We start from the raw sequence: 25346 nt of genomic DNA on the forward strand, positions 1-25346 counted from the left end.
GAGAATCCCTGATTGACATCAGGGATAACTCAGATCACACAGAGGAGTTAGGGATAGCATCCGATCCGTCACAGCTGGAGAGTAGGTCCACACATCTGTCCGCTTCACTGCGTTTAATGGAGGAGGAGGAGGAGGAGGAGGAGGAAGAAGAGTTGTCCGATGATGTGATGGTGATACAGGAGGCTTCCGGGCAACTTCGAATCGTCCCATTGTTGCAGCGCGGATGGGTAGACATGGAGGATGAGGAGGAAATGGAGATTGAACTTTCCGGTGGGGCCAGAGGAGTCATGCCAACTAACACTGTGGCAGACATGGCTGAGTTCATGTTGGGGTGCTTTACAACCGACAAGCGTATTGTCAAAATCATGGAGGACAACCAGTACTGGATCTTTGCTATCCTTGACCCCCGGTATAAAAACAACATCTCGTCTTTTATTCTGGTAGAGGGGAGGGCCAATCGCATCAATGCTTGCCACAGGCAATTGGTGCAGAATATGATGGAGATGTTTCCAGCATGTGACGTTGGCGGCAGGGAGGGCAGTTCCTCCAGTAGGCAACCAAGTTCTCACCGGTCCACACAAACGAGGGGCACACTGTCTAAGGTCTGGGACACCTTGATGGCACCCCCTCGCCAAAGTGCCGCCACGGAGGGTCCTAGTGTCACCAGGCGTGAGAAGTATAGGCGCATGTTGCGGGAATACCTTTCCGACCACAGCCCTGTCCTCTCCGACCCCTCTGCGCCCTACACGTATTGGGTGTCGAAGTTGGACCTGTGGCTTGAACTTGCCCTATATGCCTTGGAGGTGCTGTCCTGTCCTGCCGCCAGCGTCCTATCTGAGAGGGTGTTCAGTGCAGCCGGTGGCATCATCACTGACAAGCGCACCCGTCTGTCAGCTGAGAGTGCCGACCGGCTCACTTTGATAAAAATGAACCACCACTGGGTAGAGCCGTCATTTTTGTGCCCACCTGTGTAAAGCACCCCAACATGAAACTCCATGTCTGTACTCAACCTCTCCAATTCCTCCGCATCCTCATACTCATCCACCATAAGCGTTGCACAATTCTGCTAATACTAGGCTCCCTCCACCCTGATTTCCCCCAACTCTGCTGGTTAGAGGCTCCCTCCACCATGAATTTGCCCAAACTGGGCTGTTTAGAGGCTCCCTCCACCATGAATTGGTCCAAACTGGGGTGGTTAGAGGCTCCCTCCACCATGAATTGGTCCAAACTGGGGTGGTTAGAGGCTCCCTCCACCATTAATTGGTCCAAACTGGGCTGGTTAGAGGCTCCCTCCACAATTAATTGGTCCAAACTGGGCTAATTAGAGGCTCCCTCCACCATGAATTGGTCCAAACTGGGTTTTTTAGAGGCTCCCTCCACCATTAATTGGTCCAAACTGGGCTGGTTAGAGGCTCCCTCCACAATTAATTGGTCCAAACTGGGCTAATTAGAGGCTCCCTCCACCATGAATTGGTCCAAACTGGGTTTTTTAGAGGCTCCCTCCACCATGAATTTGCCCAAACTGGGCTGTTTAGAGGCTCCCTCCACCATGAATTGGTCCAAACTGGGCTGGTTAGAGGCTCCCTCCACCATGAATTTCCCAAAACTTGGCTGTTTAGAGGCTCCCTCCACCATGAATTTGCCCAAACTGGGCTGTTTAGAGGCTCCCTCCACCATTAATTGGTCCAAACTGGGCTGGTTAGAGGCTCCCTCCACCATGAATTTGCCCAAACTGGGGTGGTTAGAGGCTCCCTCCACCATTAATTGGTCCAAACTGGGCTGGTTAGAGGCTCCCTCCACCATGAATTTCCCAAAACTTGGCTGTTTAGAGGCTCCCTCCACCATTAATTGGTCCAAACTGGGCTGGTTAGAGGCTCCCTCCACCATGAATTTGCCCAAACTGGGCTGTTTAGAGGCTCCCTCCACCATTAATTGGTCCAAACTGGGCTGGTTAGAGGCTCCCTCCACCATGAATTTGCCCAAACTGGGCTGTTTAGAGGCTCCCTCCACCATGAATTGGTCCAAACTGGGGTGGTTAGAGGCTCCCTCCACCATGAATTGGTCCAAACTGGGGTGGTTAGAGGCTCCCTCCACCATTAATTGGTCCAAACTGGGCTGGTTAGAGGCTCCCTCCACAATTAATTGGTCCAAACTGGGCTAATTAGAGGCTCCCTCCACCATGAATTGGTCCAAACTGGGTTTTTTAGAGGCTCCCTCCACCATTAATTGGTCCAAACTGGGCTGGTTAGAGGCTCCCTCCACAATTAATTGGTCCAAACTGGGCTAATTAGAGGCTCCCTCCACCATGAATTGGTCCAAACTGGGTTTTTTAGAGGCTCCCTCCACCATGAATTTGCCCAAACTGGGCTGTTTAGAGGCTCCCTCCACCATGAATTGGTCCAAACTGGGCTGGTTAGAGGCTCCCTCCACCATGAATTTCCCAAAACTTGGCTGTTTAGAGGCTCCCTCCACCATTAATTGGTCCAAACTGGGCTGGTTAGAGGCTCCCTCCACCATTAATTGGTCCAAACTGGGCTGGTTAGAGGCTCCCTCCACCATTAATTGGTCCAAACTGGGCTGGTTAGAGGCTCCCTCCACCATGAATTTCCCAAAACTTGGCTGTTTAGAGGCTCCCTCCACCATTAATTGGTCCAAACTGGGCTGGTTAGAGGCTCCCTCCACCATGAATTTGCCCAAACTGGGCTGTTTAGAGGCTCCCTCCACCATGAATTGGTCCAAACTGGGCTGGTTAGAGGCTCCCTCCACCATGAATTTCCCAAAACTTGGCTGTTTAGAGGCTCCCTCCACCATTAATTGGTCCAAACTGGGCTGGTTAGAGGCTCCCTCCACCATGAATTTGCCCAAACTGGGGTGGTTAGAGGCTCCCTCCACCATTAATTGGTCCAAACTGGGCTGGTTAGAGGCTCCCTCCACAATTAATTGGTCCAAACTGGGCTAATTAGAGGCTCCCTCCACCATGAATTGGTCCAAACTGGGTTTTTTAGAGGCTCCCTCCACCATGAATTTCCCAAAACTTGGCTGTTTAGAGGCTCCCTCCACCATGAATTGGTCCAAACTGGGCTGGTTAGAGGCTCCCTCCACCATGAATTTCCCAAAACTTGGCTGTTTAGAGGCTCCCTCCACCATTAATTGGTCCAAACTGGGCTGGTTAGAGGCTCCCTCCACCATGAATTTGCCCAAACTGGGCTGTTTAGAGGCTCCCTCCACCATGAATTGGTCCAAACTGGGCTGGTTAGAGGCTCCCTCCACCATGAATTTCCCAAAACTTGGCTGTTTAGAGGCTCCCTCCACCATTAATTGGTCCAAACTGGGCTGGTTAGAGGCTCCCTCCACCATGAATTGGTCCAAACTGGGGTGGTTAGAGGCTCCCTCCACCATTAATTGGTCCAAACTGGGCTGGTTAGAGGCTCCCTCCACCATTAATTGGTCCAAACTGGGCTGGTTAGAGGCTCCCTCCACCATTAATTGGTCCAAACTGGGCTGGTTAGAGGCTCCCTCCACCATGAATTTCCCAAAACTTGGCTGTTTAGAGGCTCCCTCCACCATTAATTGGTCCAAACTGGGCTGGTTAGAGGCTCCCTCCACCATGAATTTGCCCAAACTGGGCTGTTTAGAGGCTCCCTCCACCATGAATTTGCCCAAACTGGGCTGTTTAGAGGCTCCCTCCACCATTAATTGGTCCAAACTGGGCTGGTTAGAGGCTCCCTCCACCATGAATTTCCCAAAACTTGGCTGTTTAGAGGCTCCCTCCACCATTAATTGGTCCAAACTGGGCTGGTTAGAGGCTCCCTCCACCATGAATTTGCCCAAACTGGGGTGGTTAGAGGCTCCCTCCACCATTAATTGGTCCAAACTGGGCTGGTTAGAGGCTCCCTCCACAATTAATTGGTCCAAACTGGGCTAATTAGAGGCTCCCTCCACCATGAATTGGTCCAAACTGGGTTTTTTAGAGGCTCCCTCCACCATGAATTTCCCAAAACTTGGCTGTTTAGAGGCTCCCTCCACCATGAATTGGTCCAAACTGGGCTGGTTAGAGGCTCCCTCCACCATGAATTTCCCAAAACTTGGCTGTTTAGAGGCTCCCTCCACCATTAATTGGTCCAAACTGGGCTGGTTAGAGGCTCCCTCCACCATGAATTTGCCCAAACTGGGCTGTTTAGAGGCTCCCTCCACCATGAATTGGTCCAAACTGGGCTGGTTAGAGGCTCCCTCCACCATGAATTTCCCAAAACTTGGCTGTTTAGAGGCTCCCTCCACCATTAATTGGTCCAAACTGGGCTGGTTAGAGGCTCCCTCCACCATGAATTGGTCCAAACTGGGGTGGTTAGAGGCTCCCTCCACCATTAATTGGTCCAAACTGGGCTGGTTAGAGGCTCCCTCCACAATTAATTGGTCCAAACTGGGCTAATTAGAGGCTCCCTCCACCATGAATTGGTCCAAACTGGGTTTTTTAGAGGCTCCCTCCACCATGAATTTGCCCAAACTGGGCTGTTTAGAGGCTCCCTCCACCATGAATTGGTCCAAACTGGGCTGGTTAGAGGCTCCCTCCACCATGAATTTCCCAAAACTTGGCTGTTTAGAGGCTCCCTCCACCATTAATTGGTCCAAACTGGGCTGGTTAGAGGCTCCCTCCACCATTAATTGGTCCAAACTGGGCTGGTTAGAGGCTCCCTCCACCATGAATTTGCCCAAACTGGGCTGGTTAGAGGCTCCCTCCACCATGAATTTCCCAAAACTTGGCTGTTTAGAGGCTCCCTCCACCATTAATTGGTCCAAACTGGGCTGGTTAGAGGCTCCCTCCACCATGAATTTGCCCAAACTGGGGTGGTTAGAGGCTCCCTCCACCATTAATTGGTCCAAACTGGGCTGGTTAGAGGCTCCCTCCACAATTAATTGGTCCAAACTGGGCTAATTAGAGGCTCCCTCCACCATGAATTGGTCCAAACTGGGTTTTTTAGAGGCTCCCTCCACCATGAATTTGCCCAAACTGGGCTGTTTAGAGGCTCCCTCCACCATGAATTGGTCCAAACTGGGCTGGTTAGAGGCTCCCTCCACCATGAATTTCCCAAAACTTGGCTGTTTAGAGGCTCCCTCCACCATTAATTGGTCCAAACTGGGCTGGTTAGAGGCTCCCTCCACCATTAATTGGTCCAAACTGGGCTGGTTAGAGGCTCCCTCCACCATTAATTGGTCCAAACTGGGCTGGTTAGAGGCTCCCTCCACCATTAATTGGTCCAAACTGGGCTGTTTAGAGGCTCCCTCCACCATGAATTGGTCCAAACTGGGCTGGTTAGAGGCTCCCTCCACCATGAATTTCCCAAAACTTGGCTGTTTAGAGGCTCCCTCCACCATTAATTGGTCCAAACTGGGCTGGTTAGAGGCTCCCTCCACCATGAATTGGTCCAAACTGGGGTTTTTAGAGGCTCCCTCCACCATGAATTGGTCCAAACTGGGGTTTTTAGAGTCTCCCTCCACCATGAATTGGTCCAAACTGGGGTTTTTAGAGTCTCCCTCCACCATGAATTGGTCCAAACTGGGGTTTTTAGAGGCTCCCTCCACCATGAATTTGCCCAAACTCTGCTGGTTAGAGGCTCAATCCACCCTGATTTTCAAAACAAATGTTGGTGCCAACCTCAACTTACTACAAGGGCCAAATTCACTGCTGGTGACAAGCTCTCCTCACTGCAAGTGCCAAATACACATGTTTCAAGGTGTTTTCCTACTGTCAGAGAGGTGGTATTGAGTGTGTAAAGTGTGTAGTTGTTAGGCTGTGATGTTGGGGTAATAGAGGGTCTTTGGTGTGTTAGATGCCCCCAGACATGCTTCCCCTGCTGTCCCAGTGTCATTCCAGAGGTGTTGGCATCATTTCCTGGGGTGTCATAGTGGACTTGGTGACCCTCCAGACACGGATTTGGGTTTCCCCCTTAACGAGTATCTGTTCCCCATAGACTATAATGGGGTTCGAAACCCGTTCGAACACACGAACATTGAGCGGCTGTTCGAATCGAATTTCGAACCTCGAACATTTTAGTGTTCGCTCATCTCTAATAGGTGTAAAAAAGGAAAGATGTAAAAAGTGAATATACAAGCAATACAGATGAAAACCTGTGCAACTGCAGAAAAACCAGGATCATGTGCCAGCTGAAAATGAAAAACAGAGCAGTCACTTAAATTTTATTTTATTTTTTTATAGTTTTCTCGGTTACAAGATAAGGGTGCATGCACACTACGTAACGCCGGGCGTGTATGAGAGCCGTACACGCCGGCGTTACAGCAGGGCTGCCGAACACTTCCCATTCACTTCAATGGGAGCGCTCGTAAACGCCGCTGTTACGAGCGCTCCCATTGAAGTGAATGGGAAGTGTTCGGCAGTCTGCTGTAATGCCGGCGTGTACGGCTCTCATACACGCCCGGCGTTACGTAGTGTGCATGCACCCTAAAACTTAAACTTTCTGATATGCATATGCTACATGATAAATAGATATTTATTAAACCCTGCATTTTCTGTAATTATAGCACACTCAGTACAGGGCCGCAGCATAAAAGAGTGCAAAGTGGCAGCGTAAGAGATACCTTTGGGGCATTTCCTTTTTAATCACTGAAAGGGAAAAGTTACAAATTCTGATCAATCTCTGAGCAGCATGTTATAGTGCAGGAGGAGAAGACTCATATATAGTATTGTGTGAAAGGAGTCATTATAGCTTGTCATTTATCCATTGAAATGACTGCGATGTCCAGGAGGCGGTCCTACCAGTGATTGACAGCTGTGTCTGTACAGTCATAGTGAGGAGGTTGCCAATCACTGACCGTTCTTGACTTCTCAACATAGAAAGAACAGACATTTCAATGGACAAAGAGTTAAACTGAATGTTTTCCAAGTACATTATTGCGCGCAGCTACTCCAGTTCTAGATCATGAAGCGCACAGTTTGCACTGCTTTTATCATGTGACAGGTTCCCTTGAAGTAGACAAAAATAAGTGTGCCATTTAGCCTCTATGTTTTAAAATCCATAGCAAGCTGCACACGGACGTTCACTAGCAAATCCATCAGACATGATCTCTAGCCCCTTCTTCTTAACCTAAATATCTTCCAAGCTGATTTAGGACCATAACAAAAGTTCAGCTTTGATTTGCTCATAACTCAGCTCAGATTATGATTCAGGAGCAGTCAGACGGCGGCTGGAGATCATACAGGCAGCCAGCTTACTAGTGAACAGCATTCTGCAGCACGTTATGGACTGTGAAATGCAAAATCTGCAAAATTTTAAATCAAACCCATTACAAAATTGATGCAGGTCTGTAGAAAAAAAAATGCCCCTCAAAAGGTGTCCATAGCCTTTAACTTGTTTCACCACTATTTGAAGAAATTATATACTGCTGAAGCTCTACCCCACAGGAGATGTTAAGCATCAGCCTCTATGTAGCATATAATAATGCTTAGTAAGGCACTGCATATAGATCCCTGTCACCAACACATCAGTCTATCAGTGTAGCTCAGTTGGGCATGTCCATTGCTATCAAATCTTAATATGGTCAAAGCACCGTAAATGATGCCACTCAGCAATCTACAGTTCACCAAGCTGATACACGGATATGGCATTGCTAGGGTCAGCAACTAACACCACTTTAGACCCCTGAAGTTCAGCTCCTAGAATCCAGTTCACTTTTTCTCCATGTTCAATACAGAGACTTGAACTAACTTTTGGAGATGCCTCTGCCATTTGTTTCGCTTTAACTTTGGATGCCGCCTTCTTTGGGTGGTGAGGTTTGTGTGATTTCTGAGGTTGCACAGTGTCTTTTCCGAGATTCCATACACACACTCTGCCGTCATTGCCTCCAGAGAGTAACAAAGTCTGTCCGGGATCTTGTCCTATAAAACTGACTTGGGAAACACCTTGAGTGTGAGCCTTAAAACAAAGTTCTTCCTCAAAACGAGTTCCTGCTATCCGAAATGAGCGGATTTTACCGTCCTCAGCACCGCAGCAAAACACATTTCCACAGCTAGATACTGAAAGTGAATGAGCCAGGGGTGGATTAAAGAGCTGACCCGGGGACTGGTGGAGATCCAGATCTTCTTCGTCTTGAGCTAAGTGTTGCAGATTTGTCAGCCATAGCGGTCTTGCTTTTTGCACATTCCAAAGCATCACCTAGTGTTAACAGGAAACAAAATTTGTAACATAATTTAGTGAATGAGGCCAATCAACACTGCTGGGGTTTCATCTATAATGAGAATGAGGATTGTGACACAATGGTGGGGCAGACTGTGCTCCTTCCTTTGGCCTCCTTAGATACTGCAGTGATCACAATATCTAAGAAATTAAAGAGGTAAGAACAGCGTTATTGCCAATCTCTGCTATTACAGCAGGAGCCGAACTGTCCATCACTGCCAGTTTACATATGTAACTAGACAGCAAGGTCTGCAAACTACCTGGCCCCTTGATATACAACAAAGTGCAAGGGGTTAAATTGGTATTATGGTTTCTGCACTTAGAAGGTCACTGTTTGCAGAATGAAAATTTTCACAATTTCCCAGTGTTGATCCAGGCAAAAACCCCATGAGGCTCATGCCAATTGCCCCATTTCAAAGGAAAAAAATCCTTCCCGACTCCAATCTGGCAGTCAGTATAAAAATCCTGGATCAACGTGTCCTTAAAATCTAGAGTAATATTCACAGGTTGTCAAGTACTTTCAAGCTCTAATACTAATGACTAATATCAATGGCCTGATCCAGCGGCACAGATAAAAACTTACCTGCATATCAAGCCCACATGAAATAAGGCTTTGTGGCCGGTGAGGTCTGAAAGCAACTGCTGAGCAGATGTTAGTATGTCTCTGCAGGGTTCGGCAGACTTTCTTACTCTGTAGGTCTAAGACTTTCACAGTACCAGAGTCATCGGCCGCCGCTAGGAGACTGTCCGTTTCATTGACAGAAATACAATTGATCTCTTCTTTGTTGACACTGAATGTCTCCACTGGTTCTCCTAATGCTCTGATGTCCAGGACAGCGACAGTCTCTCCATGAGAAGCATAAAGCTTAGAGGAAGAAACTGGGGAAAACGTGACTCCCGTTACATCTTCATCACCCTTCAGGTGTAATTTGCCGATTGGCGTTCCTTGCTCACTCCAGATGGTAAGTTCTCCATTTTCGGCACCAGAAGAAACTACTTTGTCCTTGTTGATTGCCAGGCTCAACACAGGATTGGTATGACCAGAGTCCCATTTGGCAGCCATTATTCTGGTAGTGACAAATTAAAAACACAGACATTAGAAACTAAGTTCTTATTGAAAATCATTTTGCCAAGAGAAAAAAAAAAAAAAAGTATACTATGTACATAACATCTACATAAGACATCGGATAGCTTGCGTCTTAAAGGGAACCGGTCAGGGATATTTGGGTCAGTAAACCACCCACAGGTGCTGACAGACCAGGGGTTGTGTGTCCCAAATTGTTCCACATATAAATTTATATATAAATTTGTTATTGTCGTAATCATAACAACCCGCAGAATACAAGTAACATGTCATTTTGGCTGCACAGTGAGCAGCATAAAGGCAGAACTTAAAAGGAAGTGGCACAAATTCTGTTTTTCTCTAATTCCAGCCCATTCTGATTTTTTTTTTTAAAGTTTCCCAGTACACGGAATGGAATATTAAATGGTACCACTATGAAGTATAATTTGTCTTGCAAAAAATAAGCCCTCATACGGTGCTTTGAAGGGAAAAATAAAAAAAAAAGTTGTGGCTTTTGGAAAACACTGAATAAAAAAAATGTTGCTTTGTTTTTATTTTTAAGCAAAAGCCAAAAGTGTATCCTAAGGACTTGTTAAGTAGAAAGACCCCAATCTCTATAATACAGCATGTCTGAGAACGCCATGACAGGGACCCTAGAGCACTAGCCTTTCAAGAGTTTGAGCGTATACGGCCATCATGGAGAAGAGGGAATAAAGACAAAGGGCCCCTTCACACAGCGTAAGCGTGCCGCTCATGCCGATATACGCGCGCTTCCCATTGAAATCAATGGGCTCTGTTTTGAAGTGCCGCGCTCGGACACGAGTCTAAATGAGCGGCGTGCTTACGCCGTGTGAAGGGGCCCAAAGTCTTACAAAAAAAAGGCCCAGTGGATATTCAGGACTAAAAGCCTAAAGCCACTGGGTCTCAAGGATGTTATCTTGTATATCCGCTTCATTTCATGGTTTTACTGCGCATGCTGATCTATATGATGGAGGTCATCATATAATGCAGCATATATAAAATGGCCCAAAAGAGGAGGGGTCTGGGTTTTCGTCCATTCTTCAATCTCTACAATGCATACAGTGAGATTTATGAAGACTAGCATTTTCAGTGCGAGTCTTCATATTTCCTGAACCATGGTGTGCCTCATTTATTAAGAGGGACACCCTCCACTGGACCTTGCACCCAAACACTGAAATCTACATCTACAAGCTGGCGTACATTTTCAGGGACGTAGAGGATAATAAATCCGGTGGGGTTGGTGGACCCTCCATATCACTTGCCAGGCTCCCTTCCAGGAAAGTGATAGGAGCGGTACAAAAAACACACAAAAAAACTGGTGTATAAGGCCTAATAAATCACTCATTGTCTCTGAACTAAAAACAAAAGAATTGTTAAAAACTAATTCTCACCTGAACTGGGATCAATATTCAGTGTGGACTCCCAACATGTGCAGAAATCCTTCCAAACATCTCCAGGGAGATCTGCAGAAGAAGAATGGACAGACTTATTAGCTGACAATTGGTATTACTGGACAAGACAGACAGACATTCCAGAAACTTGCTAAATCTTTGGTAACAAAACACAGAAAACTTTGCGGCCATAGACTTCAATGTTAATCATGTGACTGCAAGACTTGAGATTTTGTCCTTTTCTGACAAGGAAATTATATATCTAACAAAGTCATGTGACAGCAGGCAAGCGCTTTAATATGCTGCCTGAAGAAAGCACAGGTTCTCACTGAATCTCCTGCTAATGTCATGGTGGCAGATACCACAGGACACCTTCAGCAGTCTTGTGAAGACCGTGCCTTCTAAGGTCAGAGCTGCACCTACAGTCCTGTGACTTAAAGACAAACATTGCTTGACTTCTTTGTGACTTAAGTACCGCTGTGTCACACTAGGGGTCACAATACAACGCCCTTCACTAACAATAGTGAAAGAGTCAAAGGGCAACCCAGAGATCTTTAGTTGTGGCCAAAATTGGCATCTAGTCCTAACCTCATTTACATTGTTGTAGAAGTCACATTGCAACCCAGAAGTCTTTGGTCACACCTGTGAGGTCATGTATCTCTTATCTGCCATTTTGTTCTATAAACTCTAATATTAATGTCATCCATTTTGAATCCTAACACATAGACTATGAGATGAGGTCACTGAGAGTGTGAAGCGATGCAGACACAGACTTTCTGTAGGCCATTGTTCAGGGAGTAGTCTGGCACCAGCAGGTCATCTTAACTCTTTTGCCATGATATATACATCTAAGATGTCAGCTCACACATAAGTGTTTTGTATCTTTCTCTGTTTCATGAGAAAGTCCATCTCAGCCATAAAGAACCTGGGAACTGTGAATTGTTCATTTGTTTTAATATGTATATAGTAATAAGCCCCTCCCTCCTGTAATCCTATCCCTGTGTCCAGTTATACATAAATATGCAGCCTGCAGAAAGTGTTTTTAGATATATCTGAAGAAGCCAGGAAGCTTTGAAACGTCATATTCTGTCATCATTATGAGTTAGCCATTAAAAAAGGTATCACCTACTGAAGACTCACAAGTTTTTTGTTTTTTATATTGCATACCCACTGGCTAACACGGTACAAAAAGAAACGTTTTCCTCATCCCAGCTTGGAAAGTTATAATGAGCTGCAGATTACATTAGGCCTCAGCCAATAGTCATGTGCCAGCCTCATCTTATAACTCTACAACCAATCCTGTTATAATAATTAGAATAGCCGCGCCAGCTCTTTGTCTGAATTGTACTAAACTACCTTTATCCCCCATTAAAGCAGAACACTTTTGATATCCGGAATGTGTGTGCTCTGTATTCTGTGTTCTCCCGAGCTCGTGACATAACACATCTTTCCCAAATTCAGATACCGATGGCATCTACCCCGGGGCATTCCCCAACACACCCAAAGTCAATGAGTAAGCCTAGCCTTAAAGGGGATGTCCAGGACCAAGACAATTGATTAGTCTTGATAATTGAAGCAAAATCATGACAGTAATGTGACGGTTCTGTTAGTAGCGGTCGCAGAGCGGTCATGTGAGATTTCACCACTCTTACGATATACTAGGCAGTATCTCCCATATGTCCTCTCTGCACTGTGTGTACTGAGATTGGTCGCGCATGTGCCATACATACTGGCGCCATACATACTGGCACCATCACACACAGCAGATGTGGGGATTGGGAAGAGGAAGCAGTACCTGCTGTAGAAGACAGAAAAGGAGATGTAAGTGCCTGGTATACATGACGTCATCAGAAGAGCAGAGGAAGGTCATGTGACCACTCCACTAATGGAATCAGTACAGGACTCTCATGATTTTGCTAAAATGCTGCACTTAGCTAATAACGTCTGCGTCCTGGGTAACGCCTTATGTGTACTGTCCGTTATAGAGCCTATATTCACATGTGTACCTGACTAGAGCACCAGAGCCACAGCAATGTAATCCCCAGGTCAGTAAAGAACTCCAAGTCCCAGCATGCACTGCCCCTCTGAATTAGCCAAGAGTCACAAACCCATCGACCGCTCTCCGATTCCCCGTGGCAGGTAAACACTCTCCAGAAGAGAGCCCCGATCACTCACCTCGCTCTCCGGAGTTAATGGCGTCCTCACATGTGCGGCTCAGCGCGATTGGCCATATTCTTTCCGCAGAAGTAAAAGGCACACTCTGATTGGTTAAAAGGCCATAAGTCATGGGTCGTAAGGCGTGGTTACCCATGTGAGACGCACGCGCCGCGGAGCCCCTCGCTGTGATTGGTCCACACACTGTCATAAGGAGGCCGGCTCTATCGCTGATTGGTTGCTTAGCTGTGCCGCTGAGACAAGCAGGGTGGAGATAGAACAGGAAGAATCTTAGAGCCCTGCTAGTATCTGGCATTTCATTGGTTGGCTTCCTATTTATTTTTGTAAAGGCTGGTGCTGATTGGCTCGTGATTACGTGATGCAGCAGGATGTTGCTTGCTTGGCGCTGGGAGATGAGGGAGTGTGGAGGGGTTTGAGTCGCCGGTAACCGGGAAATAGGGAGGGAATGGCGGCAGCGGCCGCTCCTTCTGCGGCTCCCGCTGTACCTCCTCCACCACCTCCTGCTTCGGGTACGGGAAGATTACCGAGCCGTGTGCTGGAGCTGGTGTTCTCCTACCTGGACCTGTCAGACCTCCGGAGCTGCGGCCTGGTGTGTAAACACTGGCACCGCTGTCTACACGGGGATGAGAATAACGATGTGTGGAGGAGCCTGTGCTTGCGGACAGTCAGCGAGGAAGCTCTGCGCACTGACGTGCTCTGTAACCTACCCACATACAAGGCGAAGGTGAGAGGCAGCACTCGGCTCATTCATTCTATGGCCATAGAGACTGTCACATAATGCAGCCAATCAGATCACAGCTCTTATAGTCTAAGCCTCATTGGGAAAATGCAAGCAGCAATTTGATTGGCTGCTGGCTATTATGCATTACACCAGCTGTCATTATGTAGCAGAGGCCATTCATTCTATGGAGTCCTCCATGCTGTAACTTACAGGTAGCTCTAAGTGAAGGCTAAGTCTTCTAATCTAATAATAAATGTTATTTATATAGTGCCAACATATTCTGCAGCGCTGTACAATTTGTAGGGTTCAAATACAATATTAGGGTTTGTAGGGTTCAAATTCTATATTATCAGCTCTGTCAAGTACTGCCAGTCACTACATATCCTTAAAGGGATCAACCCAGTGACAGTTGTATCTCACAGCCCAGTGACAGTATGTACTTCATATCCACAGGATAGGTAATGAATGATTACTGGTGTGAGGATCTACTACTGGAACCCCACCAATAGGGTGAACGGGGGAGCAGTGAGATGGTGAGACCCCTGACTCATTGACTTCTATTGGATTGACAGGTCACAGTACTTAGTGATCTCTATTATGCCCATAGTAGTGAATGGAGTGGCTGTAATACCTGTGCACTAGAGCTCCGTTCATATAGAGGAGTTGGGACTCCTGATGATCCCTGGCACCCTCGTAGATCAGACTCTTATTTTCTATGCTAATGGCAGGAGATACTTGGCGTTAGAGGGAAAACCTCCTTAGGCTAAGGTCCTACATTCCAGAAATACTGTTTTTTACAGTACCAGCAAAGAAAATGAGATTTCATCACATTCACACATTGCAAAAACAAAAACTGCACATTCACAAGTGGTTTCCCCACAGCAAAAACACTGCTGGAGAAAATGCAATGCATTTTATTTTTTTTTTGTGTTGTGCTATGTGGGGCATAAGCCCCAGCCATATTCCCAGGATAGCATAGAGCTGTATTTTGGCTATCATTGGAACGCTCATTGAAATGAATGGCTTTGTGAACATGGTGCTGAACAGGGGACAGAAATCCCCCATTCTTTGTATTGGGGTCTGAGTGACTGGATGATGGTGAATAAACTTATTTTGCTGGGAATGTAAAATGAATTAAAAAAGCCCAACATGTAGATCTGCTAAATGCTGCACACCATTGGATCCTGAGAGACCTCATTGACTATATAATCAGGGTCTGTCAGGTTTGTTCTATTATCTAGGCGTCATGTTGCTGGACATCACAGTCCTGTGTGCAAGTCTGAGATTTTTAACAGTCTTGGGCTCCGTTCAGATCATGTTTAGCAGATATGTTTTTTTAGGGGTTATTAACTTTATAGCTGTAATGGCTTATTAGGTCCTCACAAAACTGTAGCTGTGATTGTAGATGCTGCAGCATTTCCCAATAACTTCGAAGGGACAGAGCTGCAGTACCAGCATTCACCACTAGTTTCTAGATCTTAGGGTCCAATCACACGGAGTAAACGTGCTCATTTTGGCAAAATACATGTGTAAAAATAAGACTCCCATTGACTTCAATTACATTTTACACGTGTATTTTTGCCAAAATGAGCATGCGTTTACTCCATGTGAATGGACCTTTACCAATAGTCTTTCTGTACAATTATTTGTGGGGATCTCGGGTGTCAGACCCCCACAGATCTAACTTTGATGGCCTATTCTAAACATAGTCCATCAGTTGTTTGAATGGACACAAGAGTATGGTATACTATATTTTTACTCCTCCAAAAATCAAGCAGTTTTTTTTTTTTTTTTTATTCATCCATTAAACAAGTCTGCTAAATGGCTGTACATAGTGATATGAATGCAGCCTCAGCTGTGAACATATTCTAACTTGTATTTCATTCACTTACCTTTGTTGTATAAACCTAGTCTGATTTCTCTTGAACACCATTTATTAGCATCCACCTCTTCATCTCTACAGGTCCGAGCCTTCCAGCACGGCTTCAGCTCCAACGACTGCTCTAGAAATGTTTTTATTAAGAAGAATGGTTTTACTTTGCATCGGAATCCGATTGCTCAGAGCACTGATGGGGCACGCACCAAAATTGGCTTCAGTGAGGGGCGCCATGCCTGGGAAGTTTGGTGGGAAGGGCCACTTGGTACAGTGGCGGTTATTGGCATTGCAACAAAACGGGCTCCCATGCAGTGTCAGGGCTATGTAGCGCTCCTTGGAAGTGATGATCAGAGTTGGGGCTGGAATCTAGTTGATAATAACCTATTGCACAATGGAGAAGTCAATGGAAGTTTTCCACAGTGCAATAATGCTCCCAAGTATCAAGTAAGTGGAAGCTAACCTTTATTCTTTACAGCTCTTCCAAGTAGCCAGTGGGCATATGAAACTTTAAGGCATGTTTCTATAGGATAGAGAGAGATTTCCTCATACACACAGTATTATTTTGTAGTTTTTTTTTTTTGGGGGGGGGGACTATAAGATTGTGTAGTGTCCTCACTACAGAGAATAGAGGCCTCTGTGAAAGGAACCTCTTCTCGTACATCCAGGATACAGTGTAGATTTAAGCATAAATCTAATTTCATTGCAGTGATAAAGGTTCTTCATCTATCCTGTGAATCGTGTTACTGGACATCACAGTCCTGGCAATTGGCAATTTTTTCTTTTTTTTTTCTTTCAGCCTTGTGCTATAGAAGTGAAGGGAGCATTAACCTTTAAGTACTATCATAGTGTCTATCACACACCACTATCATACACATATAATTGATAGGCACCATGATAGTACTTAGAGGACCTTTCATCAGATTGGGCACAGGCAGTTTCATATACTGCTGGAAAGCCGACAGTGGGCTGAATTCAGTGGACTATCGGCTTTCCCGATCTGTGCCCCGGGTAAAGCGCTATCGGTCCCGATACCGTAGCGGTTTACAGTCAGAAGGCGTTTCTGACAGTCTGTCAGGAACGTCCTTCTCCACAGCAGTGCCTATCGCGCTGTACTGTGGAGCGGGGAGGAACGCCCCCTCCCCTCTGCTCACACAGCTTGTCCATAGACTAGTATTATCAGGAGGGGAAGGGGGCGTTCCTCCCCGCTCACACTGTGCAGTGCGATAGCCGCTGCTGTGAAGGACGTTCCTGACTGACTGTCAGAAACTCCCTTCTGACTGTAAAGCGCTACGGTAACGGCACCGATAGCGCTTTACCGGGGCACAGATCAGGAAAGCCAATAGTGCCCTGAATTCAGCGCACTGTCGGCTTTCCAGCAGTATATGGAACTGCCTGTGCCCAATCTGATGAAAGGTCCTCTTTAAGGGTTAATGTAACTGCATCACACAATTGCTATGAAACGCAGCGTGTGATGTGAAGAGATCGCCTTCAGAAGTCCTGCACCTTACTTGGAATAAGGGGGCAGGAGAAGTCTATACCAGCGTCCTCCTCTCCGTTCCCGTGCTGGGCTGGACACTGCCTCAACTACTATTTGTATACACAGTGGCTGCCATGGGACAGCTGCAGCCGAGCGCTGGTGTCAGCAGTACATAGCAAAGAGTGGTGTTTGGCTCCAGCTGTGCCGTCAATGTAACTCCCCCCCCCCCCCCCCCTGTAAGTGTTCAGTATACATAAAGGGTAAGGGTACGATGCCATGTATACAGAGTAGCTGCAGCAGTTAACTCATGTTGGCTAACCACTGCCCTTGGCTGTATACTGTGGAGACTGGTGTTTGGCCCAGTGTAGTGTAGTGGTCCCATTGCAGCCACTGTGAATACTGCCTGCATGTAGTTCTATAATCCTGGATAGCCCATTAATTTAAGGTGTGTGCTTATAAACTAAATGTCTTCCCCCCCCCTCCCCAAGATGTTTTCAGTTTCCTGTGTTGAATGTAACTTTGTATGTCTGTAATGTCATAGGGGGCTATATTGGATTATATACAACAGAAGATTGACCTGTATGATTGATGTTAGGACTTGTAGAAGTATAACCTGACCGTTTTGGCTTCCACTCAGTATGTACTTGTTTCCCTTTCCATTGCAGATAGGTGAAAGGATCAGAGTCATCTTGGACATGGAAGACAAGACCTTAGCCTTTGAGCGTGGCTATGAGTTTTTAGGAGTGGCTTTTAGGGGACTTCCAAAGACCTGTCTATATCCAGCAGTTTCTGCAGTGTATGGGAACACAGAAGTGACTTTGGTCTACTTAGGAAAGCCACTGGATGGATAATGTGTTTCCTGAAGATGGCTGTGGCCAGACAGGAGGGGCTGTGCATGCAATGGAGCAGAGGGCGCTACCCGCTCTGTGGGTACCCACAGGACAGAAGCAATCGGGGAATCCTCCTTCCTTACGCAAGACTCAGAAGGCTTTCCACCTTGTCTCCGTGTGGTCCGAGAGTCTGTGGGTTGTTGCTGTGTGTATGGCGATTATGGGTTTTATTTTTTATCCCAGTTGTTGACAGTCTGTTATTGTGTCGGTTTGGTGATTGTGCAATGGAAACCAGTGTCTATAGCTAATGGATGCAGCAATGAGGGGAGCAATGTATATCGCTCCCTCTTTCCAGTGAGGGTTTCTTGTATGGTGTTTTGTTTTTAATCTCTTAAGCCGTAACATCTGGCATAGGGTTTATGGTGGGGTTTTTATCCATGTCGCTGTGTTTAAGCCTCCATTTTTAAGCGGTATCTCTAGGGTACTTTTTATTTTTTTTATTTTAATTGCCACAAATTGAGCCACCAAATGGCTCACTCAGGTCTGGTTTTGTTAAAGGGAATGGGACGTTATAATATCAGCATTTTCATTGACATTGGATATTTTATTTCATGGAGTAGGCTTGTATATGAAATTTTTTTTATTTAAAGAAAAAAATCACTTTAGGCAAACTTATGATGTTATGTCTAATGCAGGGTCCGGGGATGCCAGTACATGACTGATTCATGCACTTTCTCCCTTGGGACCCGCATTAAACCCAACACTGTATTAGCTTTGCCCTGCATCTTACTTTTAGTGCATGCCATAGATAAAGTACAACTTGGTGTAGAATGCATTTTCTTAAACCTAATTCTAGAAATGAATGATCAACAAGAAATATGGCTGACCTCACTGTTTAAGTCTGAACATTTTCTGGATAATCATGATCACCGCAAACTGTCTGTTCTGTTTAATCGTTGGTTAGGGCTTGACAGACATTTGTACTGGAGTTGGAACATCAGGGACACTCCTGATCCAGCCAGTTGTCTTGGGGGACCCATTCAGTTGATGAAGAGGCATTCAGGTGACCTTCCCTCTCAGATTGCTCTGTGTTACAACCCTCTGGCTCTTTTCACCTGGCGCCCTGCAGTGAAAAGCCAAAGCAGAGCTTTGGCCTTCAGTTGCTGATCAGTCTGGGACGAATGGGGCTGTTCAGTTAGTGCTCTCGCCATGGGTCCTGCAGCTGGTCAGCTGCAGAATCTGTGGCAAGATCAAGCTGGCTGCTCCATTCTCTGCCTTCCATTGAAAGCAGAATTCACCTTGAAATTGAACATACCCTTAGTCTGTCACAGAACGGTGAGGAGGATGTGAGACATGGCTGACTTTCTAAGTAGTACGTCACAACTTTGTCTTTTATGTTCAAAACCGTTTTTACTAGAGATGAGCGAACACTGTTCGGATCAGCCATTCTGAACAGCACGCTCCCATAGAAATGAATGGAAGCACCTGGCACGTACACTTTGCCGGCGGCCGTTCGCTGTGCCAGGTGCTTCCATTCATTTCTATGGGAGCTTGCTGTTCGGAACGGCTGATCCGAACAGTGTTCGCTGATCTCTAGTTTTTAAGCTTTACATAAACCATTACCTTTAGTGATTTTTACAAACGTAGCAAAATCCTAAAAATATTATGTCTGCTAGGAAGATCATTATAACTTACATTGTATACTTTACCCACAGACGCACCAGATGAGGACTGAATACATTGTGTGCATGATAGGTCGGTGTCTTCATCAGATTGGGTTGTGTGTTTCTACCAGAATGCTTCTGATCATGTACTTTCCTTAAAGCTGTTGTTAGATTGACCAGGGGGGTAAATAGTATTCAGAGAAAGGGGTGGCACAATTTTTAATTGTTACTATTAGAATTTAATTTGCTAACTAGACCATAAGTGTTGACCACATCCTCTGATTTTGAGTCCTTGGTTGGGGGGAGGGGCAGGAGCATTAGCAGAGTTTGATCTGGCTTTTTTTTTTTTTTTTTTTTTTTTTTTAAGCCAAATCTAGGAGTGGCTACAAAAGCAGTAGGAAATTTAAAGGAAGCATTTGTACAACAACTTTTCTACTCAATTCACCCCTGGATTTGCCTAAAAAAGAAATGGTACTTGTGGGACCTTACCTTTTTGTGAGGGGATCTCAATAAAGCAATAAAGCCGCATGCATTCAGGACAATCTGGTCGAGAAAATCCAAACCTAGTCAAGGAAACGGGACACCTTGCTGCATACTCACATGGTGATCTATGCTGGGAGTCCCTGCCTCCTTGTGGCTTATATGACAATATATAGTATCAGACTGTAGTGCTGTGAGGAAGCAGGGACTCCTGGTATTATAGCTTGCTATGATGCAAGGTGTCCCTTCTCCTGACTAGGTTAGTGCATGCGGTGTAATTGTCAGATCAACAAGCATTTAGCTGTCTCCTCTTTGAAATGTGTAAAGTTTTCAAATACCATTATAAATATATAGTCTCTAAATAATCTGAATGTACCAGGTTGATAATCCTGTTGCTTCATCCAATCTGACTCTGCAGTTTTGTCTTCTGCTACTGCTTGTAGTGGAGGAGGCTGCACAGGGAATAGAACTGAGCTCTGAACTTGCAGCTTCACAAGCAAAATTGTTGCTGTTGCTAAAGATTTGTGAAACTGATGCACACTGGTTTAGTAAGGAACTAAGATGGACACAAAGTTGAACATCACAGGTTAGCCACAACTAGAGTTTGTATGTTTCCACACAAAGTATGGGATAAAAGGAAGAAATAATTAGGCCTTATTCACAGGACCATTCCTTTTTCTCATGGACTTAATGTTTGCTCTGTATGTCATGACAAGGAGGCAGAAACGGTGAGAAAAAGCAGTGACTGTTTCCTTATCCCTTGTGCACATCAGTGTTTGGATTCCGTCTGGGGGCGTCCACATGAGGATGGAGTCCATGTGCTTTCCGCCAGATCTCCGCAGGGATCTTGCAGACAGGAAAGTAGTTCACCATCATGATTCGTGCGTGGCAAGCACACAGACCCCATTATAGTAAATGGGGTCTGTGTGCTTTTATAGTGCTTGCAATTGCATTTGTATTTTGGGAGGGGGTCCCCATGTGGACTCCCCTGGACAGAATCCAAACGCTGATGTGAACGAGGGCATAGAACCCATGAAAGTCTATGGGTGTACTCTTTTCCTTCAGTGTGGACAAATGCAGAGCATGGCAATTTTTTGATTGTTACTGATTGTTCTGAAAACTGTCAACCCACATCATGTGCATAAGGCCATAGACTGCAGGATTACACTATACAGAATTTGTATAGTCTGCATAGGTGCTGTAGAAATAAAATAGGAAATTTTAAATAGCTCTATTGGAACAAGCCCACCTAGATTTTAAGCCATCACCAGTTAAAGTGAAGTTGCATATACTTACAGCTTCACTTCAACCTGTATGCAGAAAACCTTTTATTATTGATTGGTTTTAGTCTCCTGTATCTGACTTCAGATAACCCCCAAGGGAGAGATGCTGATCACAGCACCCGAGTCCTTTACAGGAAAAAGTGAATTCAGCGTGAACGCCCTTTAAACTTGCAAATTTAATGAATTGATATATATGTTTTTAAAATTTTTAATTTATTTATTTTTTGTACATATTAGCCCTAATAAAACTAAAAAAGGAACAACACTTAAATAAAAGTATTTAAAAAAAAAACAAAAAACAAACAAACCTTGCTATGTGTCATGAAATAAGTCTGGTAGGCCAAGAAATAAAATTGAGGGCCATTGAACTATCACATTCCCAACATAGTGTTACCATGCATTTGTCTTCTTTTGTTCAAGCATTAAATTATTATTATTTTTTTTGGTCACCCTGGTTTTCTAGATGGACCCAATACGTAACCCGCTGGATACTTGAGAATGAATTAACCCCTTTGCTGTCAGGTGTAGTGCACCTTTAGTAGCCGAAACAGTTTTCACTAGACATGAGCGAATAGTATTCAAAACTATTCATCGAATGCCTCCACTCCCATAGAAATGCATGTAAGTGGCCGAACACCAAGGGGCTAAGCGCTGGCCGCTAACACGCATTCCTATGGGACCGAGGTATTCTTATACTGATTGAAGAGATAGTGGGCAAAAATGTCTATTCAGACTTGTATATAAATTTTATATATATATATAATTTTTTTTTTTTTTTTCTCCCCTCTTCCATCTGCTAAATGTATTAGACGTTCCTCTCTCCTATAATTATTCTGGTAGCCTGTAAGAGATCTAGTTACAGTGGCTGACATATCTTATACTATTAGTTTAGGTATGAGCACCTTACATACAGTATAAAGTACAGGCCTTATTCATGTTTGTGTGTCTGGTACAAATGCTTGGTGTCATTTATTTGGTGCTGCGATCTGGACGCTGGTAAATCTGGGCCATGGTGTCGGTAACTTTCACATAATTCAATCATTTACTAAGTATGAGGGAAATAATCATGTTACCCCCTAATATTGTCTACGGTTATCCTGCAGCCTGGCAGCTCCCATATCCCTCTGCCATATTGTGCATCAGCAGGTGGAGGGGAGGAGGAGTATTTTAAATGGCTATATCTTGGGATCTAGAGCTACAAATAGGTGATCTGATGTGTGCCAGCTGTTACCGAAGGAATTACTAACGCCATAACCCTGCATGCATGGATTGGCTGAACATTTGTTGGTGTATAGTGAGGGGAGGTTAAGTTGCTCCCAGACTCTTGATGCCTTAGGGTTGCACACGCTGTCCATACTGTGGAGCCATAGGCACTTCATGTTCTGCTATATGGTGCCTCCATAGGGTCCTGTGATAAGGGATGGCACTACTAATGTTTGCCACTGATTCCACATGAACCCATGAGAAAGGCCTCCATGTGATCTGTCATCTGATTTCTATGAAGGGGGAAGGAAGGTACACTAACTCATCATGTCCAGTTAGACCTTAAGGTACTCCTCTTATGACCTGTATTCAGACGTACTGTGAGGCCTGGTGTAGAGGTCTTCAGGGGCTTATACTGTATGCAGTATGTAGGTTGCAGTGGTATAGACCTATAATAAATGAATTACGCATGCTTATTCATTATCGCAACATATCTTCCATGATAATGGCTCTTTATTGAATGTTCTTGTCATAGATGGTGTGGGTCTCTTTAGTAGTGAAACTGAGACCTATTGACTGTATCATTAATATGGTAATGGACAAACCCCCAATGAAGTAGATGTAATCCAACAGCTGAGAGGATGTTCTTGTCCAGCACTTTCATTAAGTACTTGGTATATGTTCATTACATTACACGTGTATAAGGATACGTTCACATCTGCATTGGAGACTCCCTCACAGTTTGCATCTAAAATCACAGCATTTCACAGCCAATTTCCGTTTTAAAGGACAGACTCCTAACTGAACCCATTATAGTTTTAATAGGGTCTATCTGGGCCATATTTGACCACAGATGTAGCGGTTTGCCTATCTATTTTGTTCCTCGAACGGAAAGGCTGAGGGTAGTGTGAACATAGCGCAAGTTCTTATTTTGGAAGTGGTAGCTGCTGATCTATTCAGTGTAGCTGTATACTCACTACAGACAGGAGGGACGTCGAAAATGGGGCATGTTACCTTTAGTGTTTGTTGATTATGCTTATCCTTCTGTCACTTAGCTTTTACAACGTTCATTTTTGTATATCCATTTGTAAACTTAAGTTGGCATGGACAAGTCTGATTCAGAATAATCCAAGATATACCTGTGATGTTAAAGGGGTTTTCTGGCCACAAATGTATTTTTCATACTGCTCTTCAGTATGCGATGTGTCCAGAACCCTGTCCACTGTATAGTGCTGCTGGGGTACTGCAGTTCTGTTCCTATTACTTGGGTAGGAGCAGACCGCATTTGCCTCTACTCTGGCAGCTGACCTCTAGGGGTCCTGTGGTCGGACCTCCGCAGATCAGATACTGATGACCTGTGCTCTGGATAGGTCATCAGTACGAAAAGTGCATTTGGGGCCAGAAAGCCCTTTATAATTTTTCCAACATGTCTTTGCATATATATATATATATATATATATATATATATATATATATATATATATATATATATATATATATATATATATATATATATATATAGGTTTTCTCACTTAGAAATGCAAATATACATATTTCTCTTATATTTACGTACTCTTTTAGTGTAGTATACGATGAAGCGGGGTCCTCAGACTTCTGTTAGCAATGACGAGCTTTCTCACAACACATTTGTGCACATCAGAAAATGGAACATTTGCTGCCAGATTCCCTTCTAACATTACAGAAGGTTAATGGGGGTCTCATTGGTACAAGACAACCTGTAAATAGCTAAGCCAAGTGGAACCGAGGTGTTGTAGGTGTTCTGTACAGTATTAATGGCCTATACGTTACGCTAGGTTATTGATATTAGATCAGCGAGGGCCTGACTGTTTGCATGCCAGCTGATCGGTGCTGCTATGGTGTTAGTGCTGCATCCTATCCACTATATACATTGTACACGTAGCTGCATATAGGACAAAGCTGTAGTATCCAGAACAGTGTGAAAAATGAAGAGGCCTCAGCATTCACCAGAGGACTGCTTGGTCAGGGTCTTTAGTGTTGGACCTCCACCAAGCTGATATTAATGGCCTATCCTAAGGAGAATAGGGGCTGCAGTACAATAGTATTAGATATTGGTTCACAATCTCAGATCATGTTTTCCTTAACAACAAATGTCATAAAGTTGTGGGCTGTAACTCTATAAGAGTCTAGATCCTGCAGAATCCAATGACAAATCAGTTTGACAAGATTCTTCCACCTTTTAAAATAGGTAAACTGAATTACAATAGGAATGTCCAGCAGGAGAAGAGCCCCCATTACTAACCTAGCCACCATGTGCACTACTGGCGCCATTTATATATGGCATGGTGTACCAACCAATGTTTTGTGTATATTGCATATGATCCGAAACCTGTCATGTTATGTAGGAATTTCAGCCATTTTCTTGCCAATGGAAAGACAAAGAACAATATCCTAACTTTTCCATTAACCTACAGTACTGTGCAAAAGTTTTGGGCACAACGCTGCAAGTAGGAATGCTTTCAAGAATAGATGTTAATAATTCATAGGGTGGCTTCTACACTTTCCAAAAATGTATTTTTAATTCTGCATTGCAGCTCCATTTTCGGGAACCCACAAATGGAATACCGAACGCCTGAAAAAGTGGTGAGCAATGAAAGCACACGGAGCCCATAGGCTATAAAGGGGTCCGTGTGTTTTCCACATGGTGTCTACATGAATTGTGCAAAGAGAAAAGTAGTGCTTGAAGTACTACTTTTCTCTCTGCATGATTCATGCGGAAAACACATGGACCCCGTTATAATCTATGGGGTCCATGTGCTTTCATTGCTCACAACTTGTTAATGCATTTGGTATTCAGTTTGGTGGGGGGTCCCTATGCGCACTCCCTGAACGGAATACCGAACGCAGATGTGAACCAGGCCTCATATTCATTTACTTGGTTTATTTTTGTCAATTAACAAAATTATTACCTCTATTTCTGAAAAGCTTCTTACT

At 44.8% G+C, this 25346-nt stretch overlaps 2 protein-coding genes across 3 annotated transcripts; one reads left to right on the top strand and one right to left on the bottom strand.

Moving 5' to 3' along the window:
• Nucleotides 1-6458: 6458 nt before the first annotated feature.
• On the bottom strand, nt 6459-12902 carry WDR53 (WD repeat domain 53). 2 transcript variants are annotated; one of them, XM_075266766.1, is made up of 4 exons: nt 12840-12902; nt 10665-10736; nt 8773-9256; nt 6459-8168 (listed from the first exon to the last, which is right to left on the bottom strand). In XM_075266766.1, the coding sequence occupies exons 3-4, from the start codon at nt 9250-9252 to the stop codon at nt 7587-7589; spliced, it is 1062 nt and encodes a 353-aa protein (XP_075122867.1). In that variant the 5' UTR covers nt 9253-9256; nt 10665-10736; nt 12840-12902; the 3' UTR covers nt 6459-7586. The 2 variants fall into 2 exon arrangements, with proteins under 2 accessions (XP_075122867.1, XP_075122868.1); XM_075266767.1 differs by having other exon boundaries at nt 10655-10736.
• A 312-nt stretch (nt 12903-13214) lies between these two features.
• FBXO45 (F-box protein 45) lies at nt 13215-18354 on the top strand. The gene is made up of 3 exons (XM_075266768.1): nt 13215-13563; nt 15524-15880; nt 17579-18354. The coding sequence occupies exons 1-3, from the start codon at nt 13285-13287 to the stop codon at nt 17762-17764; spliced, it is 822 nt and encodes a 273-aa protein (XP_075122869.1). The 5' UTR covers nt 13215-13284; the 3' UTR covers nt 17765-18354.
• Nucleotides 18355-25346: the final 6992 nt, after the last annotated feature.

Source organism: Leptodactylus fuscus, chromosome 3 (genome assembly GCF_031893055.1).
Source record: "Leptodactylus fuscus isolate aLepFus1 chromosome 3, aLepFus1.hap2, whole genome shotgun sequence".
Lineage (NCBI taxonomy): Eukaryota > Metazoa > Chordata > Amphibia > Anura > Leptodactylidae > Leptodactylus > Leptodactylus fuscus.

Excerpts from the sequence above, each read along its gene's own strand:
- WDR53 (XM_075266766.1), bottom strand. The coding sequence starts at position 9,252 with ATGGCTGCCAAATGGGACTCTGGTCATACCAATCCTGTGTTGAGCCTG. Across the intron at positions 8,169-8,772 it reads CATGTGGGCTTGATATGCAG|GTGATGCTTTGGAATGTGCA; the intron begins GTAAGTTTTTAT and ends TGTTAACACTAG.
- FBXO45 (XM_075266768.1), top strand. The coding sequence starts at position 13,285 with ATGGCGGCAGCGGCCGCTCCTTCTGCGGCTCCCGCTGTACCTCCTCCA. Across the intron at positions 13,564-15,523 it reads TACCCACATACAAGGCGAAG|GTCCGAGCCTTCCAGCACGG; the intron begins GTGAGAGGCAGC and ends TCATCTCTACAG. Across the intron at positions 15,881-17,578 it reads ATAATGCTCCCAAGTATCAA|ATAGGTGAAAGGATCAGAGT; the intron begins GTAAGTGGAAGC and ends TTTCCATTGCAG.